The sequence below is a fragment of the Octopus sinensis genome, linkage group LG6, assembly GCF_006345805.1.
Source record: "Octopus sinensis linkage group LG6, ASM634580v1, whole genome shotgun sequence".
Taxonomy (NCBI): Eukaryota; Metazoa; Mollusca; class Cephalopoda; order Octopoda; family Octopodidae; genus Octopus; species Octopus sinensis.
In genome coordinates, this window is record NC_043002.1 from 93,492,693 (window position 1) to 93,506,391 (window position 13,699).

Below are 13,699 nucleotides of genomic sequence, written 5' to 3' on the forward strand. Positions count from 1 at the left end.
TTTTGAATTTATCATGCTTTCTCTTATAGATTTGAGGTGCCATGTAAAATCACTTGTGCAGTACCACATAAATGTCAGCTCTGGTTACACTGTCCAACCCATGGACAACAGATGTTAAATGATGATGATGATGATGATATATATAAATATATAACATTCATAAACACACCCAAATACATAACCCTACTCACAAATATACATTTGTTTGACGTAATTCATTGTTGTTACCATTAGAATATACATCCTTTTATAGAATTAATTCAATAGGTTCTCAGGAGTGTCGTTTAATTTTATTTATGTGCATGTGTGCTGGTATTTACTTTCTGTATCATAGTGTTTTAGACACTGCCTGGCTATGCTGTTATCAACACATACACACATACCCATATATACATGCACACATCTACACGCATACATTATAACTGTGTGTTAATAAAAACAGGTTGCTTTCGCACACCTAGGGCTCATGCAGTTAACTGACATCAGCTGTACCCATTGTGAAATCTGAAATAAGGATACTTAAAGGGTTTGGGTACTTAAAACTGTGTTATTGGTGATGTAGTCAGTGGTTAGAGCGTTGTGCTTACGATCGTAAGGTTGTGAGCTCGAATCCTGGACCGGGCTGCGTGTTGTGTTCTTAAGCAAGACCCTTTATTTCCTGTTGCTCCAGTTTACTCAGCTGTAGAAATGAGTTGCGACGTCACGGGTGCCAAGCTGTATCGGCTGCTGCCTTTCCCTTGGATAACACTGGGGGCATGGAGAGGGGAGGCTGGTATGCATGGGCAACTGCTGGTCTTCCATAAACCACCTTGCCCAGACTTGTGACTAGGAGGGTAACTTCCTAGGTGCAATCCCATGGTCAGCGTCGTGACCGAAGGGGGTCCCGACCGACTGACTGAGTCAGTACAGACATCTGTCTATGTACACACACACACACACACACACACACACACAATAAACAAAACCTGCAAGACCTTAAGATTTAAAGGATGATAGTTACAGCAAGATGCTTTCCTTTGCAACCTTGCTACTAAGTAGGTAACCAGTTGATGTGAGCCCAAAGTAGTTGGACTAACCTGTTTAAACAGAAACTTGGAGAGAAATCCTTATCAAAAAAGTTATACATGGCTACGTGCAAAATAGGGAATATCAACAATATTGACAGGAAATGTAGCCTCTCCTGAATTTGTGATAAATACATCACATCTTACCTTGAAGAAACAGGAGATAACTACAAAATATTTGATCACTAAGAGAGATAAGGAACCCACCAACCTGCCACTTTGTGATATAAAACATTGACCATACTTTACTGGTGTGGAAGATACCACCCACATCATGAATAACTGTTTGAAAATGTTGGCAAAGTACTACTTCCTTGTGAAACATGACATTGGTGCAAAAACTATTCAGAATACAATCTACAGGAAGGATTGCCTGACAGTTGTACCAAAGGCACACTTAAAACTAGAATATATCCACACCTTTATAAATAGGGAATAATAGTTGAAGTTTCTGATAAAAACCACATCCTGGTACAAATACAACAGGCCTGATATCATATGGGACAGGGAACAAAAGTAATGCTCTGTTGTGGAGGTCAGCTGCCCTTTGGATATGAATATTACATTTTAAAAATGGGTTAAAGGAGAGCATCCTTGTATGTTGAATATAGATTTTCATTTGTACCTATTATCATAAGTACAGTGTGCTATGTAACAACACACTTGCATAAAATCCTGAAAATGCTGTGTTCTTTCCCAGAAAGGACAAGTGAGTTCACTTGTATCCTCTAAATACAATAAATTAATGGTGCAGTGAAAATTTGTAAAACATTCTAGATATTTGTTATTTGAGTTTCCTGGAATTAACATATAAATGTACAGTCACGCGTGTGTATATTACTTACATATGTGCACCCACTAACTCGCTCACATATTCACAAATCTCAGAAACTATGAGATAGAATAAGAAAGTTCCCAAATAGGTGCAGGAGTTGCTGTGTGGTAAGTAGCTTGCTTACAAACCACATGGTTCAGGGTTCAGTCCCAATTGCGTGGCACCTTGGGCAAGTGTCTTCTACTGTAGACCCGGGCTGACCAAAGCCTTGTGAGTGGATTTGGTAGACGGAAACTGAAAGAAGCCCGTCGTATATATGTATATATATATATATGTATTTGTGTGTATATGTTTGAGTGTCTGTGTTTCTGTCCCCCCGCCCACATCGCTTGACAACCGATGCTGGTGTGTTTACGTTCCTGTAACTTAGCGGTTCGGCAAAAGAGACTGATAGAATAAGTACTAGGCTTACAAAGAATAAGTCCCGGGGTTGATTTGCTTGACTAAAAGTGGTGCTCCAGCATGGCCACAGTCAAATGACTGAAACAAGTAAAAGAGTAAACTAGTGATGTTTAATAAAACTTAGCTTATTTACCTAAGTTTTAACATAATTTCCTTCAAAATAGTCACTTTGTGCAACAATAAACTGGTCCCAGTGTTCCTACCACTTTTGGAATCCAGCCTGGAATTCGTTTTCTGTAGGCAAGTCAATGACCTTCTGTGATTCACCCTGGATCTTGGAAGCTGTTGAAATTAATTGTGCATTGTCTTGTATCTTCAAGATTTCAAAATGTGGTTATTTATTTTTAGACTAAGATTGTTGGGTTGGGTTGGTGTGAAAAGCCACATCTGACTAGTTTGAAAATAAAACAGGTGGAATATATTGGCTGGATATGGCTGGTTTAACCCTTTAGTATTCACATTATTCTAGCAAATGTGATGCTTGTATATTCACATTGCATTGAATTAATCCTGCATTATCTCATAGCTGTGAGATTTCTGCGATGTGACTCTTTACTTTGGGAATAATATTGTTGCATAGGGTAAGAGGTTGGATCTGACTGGTTTTGAACAAAAAGGAGGTAAGATATTTAGGCCGGATATGGCCGGTTTGAATGCTAAAGGGTTAAATGCTAAAGGGTCAAACAAAACCGCCACATCACCTTGTGACTGCTTGAATCCTGTAAAGGAGAAAAAGAAAAAAAAAACATGGATAAATCCTGCAAAAAGACATATTTACATACACATATATATTTTTTATCTGCATCTCTTTATTAAATATATTATCATGAAAAGGGTGGGAGCATCAGTTTTTTATTAAATATCTCTCTTTCTCTTTGTCTCTTTTACATGTTTCAGTCATTTGACTGTGGCCATGCTGGAGCACCGCCTTTAGTCGAGCAAATCGACCCCGGGACTTATTCTTTGTAAGCCCAGTACTTATTCTATCGGTCACCTTTTGCCGAACTGCTAAGTTACGGGGACGTAAACACACCAGCATCGGTTGTCAAGCAATGCTAGGGGGACAAACACAGACACACAAACACACACACGCACATATATATATATATATATACACATATATACGACGGGCTTCTTTCAGTTTCCGTCTATCAAATCCACTCACAAGGCATTGGTCGGCCCGAGGCTATAGTAGAAGACACTTGCCCAAGGTGCCACGCAGTGGGACTGAACCCGGAACCATGTGGTTGGTAACAAGCTACTTACCACACAGCCACTCCTGCGCCTCTTTATTAAATATATTATCATGAAAAGGGTGGGAGCATCAGTTTTTTTATTAAATAATATGAATATTTTGTATATTTCTTTGAAAAATAAGCAAAAAGCTAAATTGTGTTTAGTCACTGGAAAATAAAACTAATGGACAAATATGTTCCTGGTTCTGTGTATGAAATGTAATCATTTCTTTTGGCTAGTAGAGTTTGTAGTTTCTAGTTTTGGCTGCTTTCTTCAATTCTATCATGCAGGGTTGATGCCATAACTAATAAAGGAACAACCAAGACAAGGTTATTTCTTTTCATTTCTTTGAAGATATCAGAACTCAATTTCTTTCACAGCACACAAATGTATCTTATTTTACAAATAATCAAAATAAGAAAGAAAACACACACACACACACACACACACACACACAGAGTCATGTACACTCCCGCCACCAAGTGTGTCTATGTGTGTATTGTACACATACATACCTGAATTTACAAGCATACACAGCTCATACACTTACTAAATTATAAAAATGTATAAACACATACAATGTATATGTGCCTGTATTTATATGTGTGTGTGTGTTTATATATACTTACATATTTGTGTCTATGTGTCTGTTTATGTATGTTTGTTTGTGTGTGCATGTGTGTGAATATATATACACACATTTTTTTTTCTCTCCTTGTTTCTCTCCTTGTTTTTTCTGTGTCCCTTTCTGTAGAAGAGTGTAGGCTCAAAATATAAAAGACTTTTTCTATTCCTGAACGTTATACTAATACATCTGTTTGTTTTGTACACCACCTGTCTTTGTCTTTTGTTTTTTCGTAAACTCTCCCTATATATATATATATATATATATGGTCAATTCAAATAAACAACAATTAAAAAACAGAAAAAACCCCCAAAAAATTGGGCGTGCATGAGAAATATATTAATTTTATGCATGGTGTAAGGCGGCGAGCTTACAGTGTCATGACTGAAGGGGGTCTCATGTTCTTGCATCAAAATCTTTCAATGAAGTGTGTATACACCTATAATGACGTATATTTACAGTTATTTGTTATGTCTACAATGGAGTGTATATATGTATATACAACTATTTGTTGTCAATAATGAAGTGGATATACATGTATTTGTTATGATTATAATGAATTGTGTTTACAATTATTTATTGTCTACAATAAAATTTGTATACAACTATTTGTTATATCTATAATGAACCATGTATACTTACTTACTGGTATGCCATTGGTTACAATGACAAGGGTTCCAGTTGTTCCAATCAATGGAACAGCTTGTTCATGAAATTAACATGCAAGTGGTCGAGCACTCCACTGACATGCATGCCCTTAATGTAGCTCTCAGGGAGATTCAGCATGACACAAAACGGGACAAAGCTGGTCCTTTGAAATACAGGTACTACTCATTTTTGCCATCTGATTGGACTGGAGCAATGTGAAGTAAAGTGTCTTGCTCAAGGATACAACATGCCAGGAATTGAACTCACACTCTTACAATTGTGAGTTGAATACCTTACTCACTGAGCGATGTGCCTTCACTATGAAGTGTGTATACAACCATTTGGAGGCGCAATGGTCCAGTGGTTAGGGCAGCGGACTCGCAGTCAGAGGATCGCGGTTTATATTCTCAGACCGGGCGTTGTGTGTGTTTACTGAGCGAAAACACCTAAAGCTCCATGAGGCTCTAGCAGGGGGTGGTGACGACCCCTGTTGTACTCTTTTGCCCCCAACTTTCTCTCACTCTTTCTTCATGTTTCTTGAGTAACACTGCGATGGACTGGTATCCTGTCCTGCTGGGGGGAACACATACGCCATAGAAACCGGGAAACTGGGCCCATGAGCCTGGCTAGGCTTGAAAAGGGCACACAAATAAATAAATACAACTATTTGGTATGTCTGTAATGAAGTGTGTATACCACTATTTGTTATATCTACAATGAAGTGTGTATACCACTATTTGGTATGTCTATAATGAAGTGTGTATACCACTATTTGTTATGTATATAATGAAGTGTGTATACCACTATTTGTTATGTCTATAATCAAGTGTGTATACAACTATAATGAAATGTGTATACAAGCATTTGGTATGTCTACAATGGAGTGTGTATATATTGAAGTGTGTACATTCCTATTTGTTATATCTATAGTGAAGTATGTATGCAACTTTATGTCTCTTATGAAGTGTGTATACAAGTGTTTGTTGTGTGTATAATGAAGTGTGTTTATACCTATTTGTTATATCTGCATACAACTGGTTGTTATATATACAATGAAATACGTATACTGTTATTTATTGTAACTACAATGAAGTGCTTGTATGTTTATACAGTTGTTTCTTATGTCTACTATAAAGTGTGTTTACAGACTTCAACAATACAGGCGTAGGAGTGGCTGTGTGGTAAGTAGCTTGTTTACCAACCACATGGTTCTGGGTTCAGTCCCACTGCGTGGCACCTTGGGCAAGTGTCTTCTACTATAGCCTCGGGCCGACCAAAGCCTTGTGAGTGGATTTGGTAGACGGAAACTGAAAGAAGGCCGTCGTATATATATGTATATATATATATATGCGTGTGTGTGTTTGTGTGTCTGTGTTTGTCCCCCTAGCATTGCTTGACAACCGATGCTGGTGTGTTTATGTCCCCGTTACTTTGTGGTTCGGCAAAAGAGACCGATAGAATAAGTACTGGGCTTACAAAAGAATAAGTCCCGGGGTCGAGTTGCTCAATTAAAGGGGTTGCTCCAGCATGGCTGCAGTCATATGACTGAAACAAGTAAAAAGAGTAAAAAAAGAGTAATAAAATCTGTTTGTAACTGTTTGGTATGTCTGTATTTTCTCACTTTGGGAGGTGATGCACAGTAAAGTGAGGTAATACTGTAAAATATGATGGTTGGTGGGTTGAGTGTGTGCTAGTGGAGAAGATGTATGATTCTCTAATTTAAAGGAACAGAGGACATTGTAGAGGATAGGGAGTAGAAACTGTGTTTGTGAGACAGTGTTTGGTGCGTGTTGGGTGAGTAAACTATTGCCAAATAGTGAAATGGCCCTCTATTTTGGATTTGATCTATGGCACCATTCTATTTATGTGAGCAATATTTCAGTGTGGGTCATAAGGTGGCAAGCTGGCAGAATTGTTAGCATGCTGGGCAAAATGCTAAGCGACATTTTGTCCATCTTCACGTTCTGAGTTCAAAATCTGCCATGGTTGACTTTTTTTTTCGTCCTTTCAGGGTTGATAAAATAAGTACCTGTTGAGCGCTGGGATTGATGTAATTGGCTTACCCCTTCCTCTCAAATTGCTGGCCTTGTGCCAAAATTTGAAATCAGTATTTTTGAATGTGGCAAGCTGGTAGAATCGTTAGCACGCCAGGCAAAATGCTTAGCATTTTGTCCGTCTTCATGTTCTGAGTTCAAATTGTGCCAGAGTCGACTTTGCATTTCATCCTTTTAGGGTTGATAAAATAAGTACCAGTTAAACACTGGGGTTGATGTAATTGACTTACCCACTTCTGAAATTGCTGGCCCTGTGCCAGAATTTGAAATCAATATTTGAGTGTGGGTTTTACTTGAGTCTTGTGTCGGTATCTGTAGCTAATCAATGCTAAAGTTTTTTTCTGGTTCTGAAGAGGAATTCTAGTCTTTGTAATACAGCTTTTGCAATATTAAATGTGTAGAGTCACTCTGAGAGAACTATGTGGGATCATCATCATCATCGTTTAGCGTCCGTTTTCCATGCTAGCATGGGTTGGACGGTTCTACTGGGGTCTGTGAAGCCAGAAGGCTTCATCAGGCCCAGTCAAATCTGGCAGTGTTTCTACGGCTGGATGCCCTTCCTAACGCCAACCACTCCGTGAGTGTAGTGGGTGCTTTTTACGTGCCACCCACACTGGTGCCAGACAGAGCTGGCAAACGGCCACGAACGGATGGTGCTTTTTATGTGCCACCGGCACGAGGGCCAGGCGACTGTGATAAAATTTGGTTTGAGAAAGATTTGGTTGTTATTTCTAGCAAATAAAGGCTTTTTCATTGGCATATTTGTTATAATGTATTTAGCCTGTACGTGGATGACACTTGTGTGTGTGAAGAGTCTGTGGAGAATGTGTTTAGGTTGCATGTTGATAATGCCTGTGTGTGTAAGGTTAAGGAGGAGTGAAATATGCTGTTGTCTGCATCAAAATACGCTGCAAATAGGCCATTACTACACTGAAGGAAGAATGGAAATGACAGAACCAAAGATTGGGATGAGGCTCTTTGCACATGTTGCACATGTTGCAATGTGGGTCAGAGAGAGAAAGAAAGAGAATGAGAGAGAGAGAAAACTCTGTTAGCACATATTGCTGTATGGTTCAGAGAGAACTCTGAACATACAGGAATCAAGGTCAGAGACTAATGGTACAGAATCATTTTAATAAGGAACTTCAATTTTTACCAATAGTTTTATCTAGTTCTCTCAGGCTATGAATAATTTCTTTTGTATTTCTTTATCATTTCAGAGCAAGAAATCAAAAATGAAAGAAAATCCTCCATTGATGACCAATCCCCGAACATCATGCAGCAATCTGTTGACATGAGAAAATCTTTTGCTGAGTTTACGGACGTGGATTCAGATTCTTCAGACATAAAAGTAGGCAAGAATTCATCACAGCAAAGTTTGATATCACAGACTGTGGACACAGATGATTGTACTGATGATGTAATGTTGATGTCTTTATACTATAATAATAATAATAATAATAATAATAACAATAATAATAACAATAATAATTACAATAATAGTACTAATAATGATATTTTCAATAACAACAATAATTGTATTAATAATAATAATAATAATAATCCTTTTGACTAATTGCACGAGGCCTGAAATTTTGGAGGAGGGGACTAGTTGATTATATCAACCCCAGTGCTTCACTGGTATTTAATTTATTGACCACGGAAGAATGAAAGGAAAAGTTGATGGTGGTGGAATTTGAACTTGAAATGTAGTGACAGGCAAAATACCACTAAGCATTTTGTCCAGCATACTAACAATTCTGCCAGGCTTGCTGCCTTAATAATAATAATAATAATAATAATAATAATAATAATAATGTCTTGGTATAAAAGATGGGCTACAGCAAATATTCTGCTCAATACCACAGATTTGCTTGTCATTTGTTTGACCTTAACCAGTCGAACATATCCCTTAGTGGCTGACGATATGTGCATCTCTGATCCCGTGCAGAAGTAATGGGGGAGCATCATAGCCATGTGTTGAGAGGAATTCTTTGGGGTTTGAAGCATGGGTATTTCGTTCAACATCCTTAAACAACCCTTATTCAGGGACCTTTTGAGCAGGATGGGATATTCAACCTGAAGAAAATTCTAACTGGGCCCCACCTGTAAGGTCATGCACTGTTTACCTTGATATGAGATCACCGTGTTGCATACATGTGATAGTGATGCATGTGCCTGGTGTGCCCTTATCAGACAGGTAGTCATGTTGGGTATATTGGGCTTCGTATAACGGTACCCCATTGTCACTTTGATGGCAAGCACTGCTCTCTCACTCAATAATAATAATAATAATAAAATAATGGTTTCAAATTTTGACACAGAAAGTTTGAGGAAGGGTGTAAGTCAGTTATATTGGCCCTAGTGTTCCATTGGTACTCATTTTAATGACCCCGAAAGGATGAAAAACAAAGTTGACCTCAGCAGTGTTTGAACTCAGAACGTGAAGACAGACAAAATGCTGCTAAGCATTATGCCCTGCGAGATAAAACAGAATATAAGAGAACATGATGTTTATATATGCTAGACATATATGTTTGATTTTTTGTTTACATTCTGTTTTGTCTCGCTCTTTTACTATTTATTTTTTAAATATATCCATTAGCCAATTTAATTTATAGATTTTTTTTTTGCATAATAGACTTGCATACACATTGACATGTCCCTCTTTTTCGTTTCTCTTAATTTTTCTCTTTTACAAATTATTTGTAAATATCCGATTTAATTTTCCCTATTACCCCTTTTGTTTTTCCTTTTTGAATTTTAGCAATAACTTTCTTGGATATTTTTTTTACTTAAACTCTTCACACTGACGAGAATCACAATACATAACTTTAATTATAATTCTTATTTTAATTTTCTCATACATATTTGTACTGCCCTTTAAAACGTTCGTATGTGCTTATTAAATCTAATTTTGATTTTATTTTCTAACATCTTTTCTCCAATTTTATAATTGTTTATGCTATTTTTATACCTACAAAGAACTTTTTCAATTACACACACACACACACACATACAAACACACATACAAACACACATACATACATACATACATATATATATATATATATATATATATATATATACACACACATATATATACATATATACATACATATATACACATATACATATATATATATACACATATACATACATATATATATATATATATATATATGTGCTAGCGCGGAAAACGGACGTTAAACGATGATGATATATACATGTATATACACATATATATGCACATGTATGTACACACATATATACACATATATATACATATATATACATATGTATATACATATACATATATTCATACATATATATATAAATACATGTATAAAAAATATATATAAAAATACAAAATGGGACAAGAACGCAAAACATTCAAATAGACGAAACAAAAAACGGACGGGTCATTCGTAGCCTCTAATCTTCAGTCAAGAACCGGATCATCCTCGCAATTTCGGCTGATTAATCTTGAGATCACTCCGATCAGGCCATCCCCAAGGAAAAATACATATATATATGTATGTATGTATATGTATGTATGTATATATATATATATATATATATATATATATATTCACAGGCTGTCATGTGTGTGATAGCTTTTGTGCACTTTTAGTATTCCCTTTTGTTGGTGTGATTACTTCTACAGCTGTGTATCTTTTTGTCGCTAGCTACTCAACTAGTGGAAGCAGCTGTTTGTCAGACAGACTGGACAAAATAATACTAGGTACCAGTGCTTAGAACCTAAAATATTGGCTATACTAAGATTTGATCTCATAACCAGTGGAATTAGTATTCCACAAACTTTACTTCAGGACTGTCATGAAAAAAAAATGAGTATATCATGAGCAGCATTCTGAAAATCTATTTCAGTTATTATATACTTCATCAGTTTTGGTGGCGAGCTGGCAGAAACATGAGTGCGCCAGGCGAAATGCTTAGCGGTATTTCATCTGGTGTTACGTTCTGAGTTCAAATTCTGCCGAGGTCGACTTTGCCTTTCATCCTTTCAGGGTCGATAAATAAAGTAACAGTTTCGCACTGGGGTTGATGTAATCGACTTAATCCCTTTGTCTGTCCTTGTTTGTCCCCTCTATGTTCAGCCCCTTGAGGTCGACTTTGCCTTTCATCCTTTTGGGGTTGATAAATAAAGTACCAGTTTCGCACTGGGGTCAATGTAATCGACTTAATCCCTTTGTCTGTCCTTGTTTGTCCCCTCTATGTTCAGCCCCTTGAGGTCGACTTTGCCTTTCATCCTTTTGGGATCGATAAATAAAGTACCAGTTTCGCACTGGGGTCGATGTAATCGACTTAATCCTTTTGTCTGTCCTTGTTTGTCCCCTCTATGTTCAGCTCATTGAGGTCGACTTTGCCTTTCATCCTTTTGGGGTCGATAAATAAAGTACCAGTTTCGCACTGGGGTCGATGGTATCGACTTAATCCCTTTGTCTGTCCTTGTTTGTCCTCTCTATGTTTAGCTCCCTGTGGGCAATAAAGAAATATATATACTTTATCAGTTTTTCTACAGTTTGTTATTTACAAAACTAAAGCCATTAGATAATATAGGTGATAATCAAATAAATCATAAGTGTATGGGGTAACTTCAGTTATCAAACTAAGTTAAGTGTGTAAATTTAGTTTTTAATGTGAGGGGTATACTTTCTCAGCTTTTAAACATGATAGATAAATTGGAAAAAAGTAAACACTTGTTAAACATCAACATCATCATTATTACTGTCATCATTATTGTCTTTGCTGTCATCACGGTCATTACAACTGTCATCATTGTTATCAACATTGCTGTCATCACTGTCGCTGTTGTCATCATTGATGTTGTCAGTGTTATTGCTGCCTTCATGGCTGTCATCGTTGTTGTCATCGCTGTTATTGCTGTTGCCATTGCTATTATATTGCTGTCATCAATACTGTTATAATTGCTATTGTTAACAATATTCGTTGTTGTTGTTGTTCAGCCCTTATCAACTGAACATATGATATATGATTGGAGACATTCCAGCTATGGCAATCCCATTTTTTTTCAGGTATTGAGCACCTTGATCTATATTTACTTTTTTTTTTTAAGACAGTACAGTGACAAATGATGATGAACGGCTGCATTTTATAGCAGATCAAGACTCCTTTGTTGTTGACATTTTTATAACAATTTTATTGGATAGAACGTACACCCTCCCACACTCACATCACGCATGCACTATTTTAGTATTTATCCTAAGATAAACTCGTCCATTTTACTTCACTCATGGAACATCAGCTACTGAAAGTGTTGCATTATATATTTTGTTCAGATGAAAAAGAAAAAGATAAATTTAAAGTAATTTTTCAAAAATTTAAAATGTTTAAAAAATAGTAAAAAATAAAATAAAAAATAAAAGTAGAATGGTGAGATAGTATTAATTTATGTATTTATATGAAGAAAAAGAGAGAGAGAAGAGACAACATAAGATTTGTAGTGCTACTGATATGGAAAAATGCACCAAGTAAACTCTGTGAAGTAGTTAGTAAATGAGTGGGGACACTAGCTAGGGTGGAGAGGATTTTTTTCAGTCTTATCTAAAACATGGCAGCATCTCTAGTGCAGGTGCCATGATAAAATGCATGTAATATATTGTGTAAGTGTTTAGTGTTAGGAAGAGCATCCAGTCATAGAAGCCAAATCAAAGATGAAATGTTTGAGCAAGATTTAGTCCTCCAACTTCTCTTGGAGGACAGTAATTCTGAATAAGACTGATTACTCTCTTTACACTCTTTTACTTGTTTCAGTCATTTGACTGCGGCCATGCTGGAGCACCACCTTTAGTTGAGCAAATCGACCCCAGGATTTATTCTTTGTAAGCCTAGTACTTATTCTATTGGTCTCTTTTGCCGAACCGCTAAGTTACGTGGACGTAAACACACCATTATCGGTTGTCAAGCGATGTTGGGGGGGACAAACACAGACACACAAACATATATATATATATACATATATATGATGGGCTTCTTTCAGTTTCCGTCTACCAAATTCACTCACAAGGCTTTGGTGGGCCTGAGGCTATAGTAGAAGGCACTTGCCCAAGGTGCCACGCAATTGGGACTGATCCTAGAACCATGTGGTTGGTAAGGAAGCTACTTACCACGCAGCCACTTGATTGACAAACTTGAATGTATAATTTTGCTTTCTAAAATTTATAATGCTACAAGAAGAAGGCTATGTAATGGCTGTAATCATATGGAAGCTGTATGGAAAAATTAATCTATTTTCACCCCTCACACCCCCTGATTTCATGATTTCTACATATATGTACATAAAGACGGAATGGACTAAACAGAACAGGAGGATACATGTGGATGGAAGAGCTGCTGAAGAGGTCACTGATGTTTGATAAAAGATTTTCAGATAATGGCCATGAGATAAAACAAAAACAATAATAAACAAGTGAAGAATGAATATATATAGCGTGTATGTGTTTATTTGGCAAGAAAAAAAAAAGACCATCCCAAAATATAACAAATAAATTTATCTCCCTCTCTATTTATTAGCTAAATCATGTCTCACACTACTGAAATAGTTGTTTTTTTTCCTGTTGAACTGAGTATTTTTTTGAGGAACTGTAATATTTTCTTTGAATGGTATAGGACTGCTTCATTTGTTCCTCCTCTAGAACTCTTAAACAAACTAAATATTTATTACATTTGTCTTTCTGTAAACAACCTTCTGGTTAAGTCTTTAGTGCTAATTTTGTTAACTATGATGGGGTACCCAAAAGAAACCAGAATTTTGCAACATTATTTTATTCACTTAGTTTTATATGTTTAC

At 36.6% G+C, this 13,699-nt stretch overlaps 1 protein-coding gene across 6 annotated transcripts in view; it reads left to right on the forward strand.

Annotated features, from left to right (window-relative positions):
- Positions 1-13,699, forward strand: part of LOC115213490 (active breakpoint cluster region-related protein) — a 236,511-nt gene that overhangs the window by 164,795 nt on the left and 58,017 nt on the right. For 5 of the 6 annotated variants that reach the window (XM_036504165.1, XM_029782487.2, XM_029782485.2 and 2 more), the window contains exon 4: positions 8,085-8,284. In XM_036504165.1, coding sequence (XP_036360058.1) covers positions 8,085-8,284 — 200 coding nt within the window. The remainder of the gene's footprint in view (positions 1-8,084; positions 8,285-13,699) is intronic. The other variant, XM_029782489.2, reaches the window with a different exon arrangement.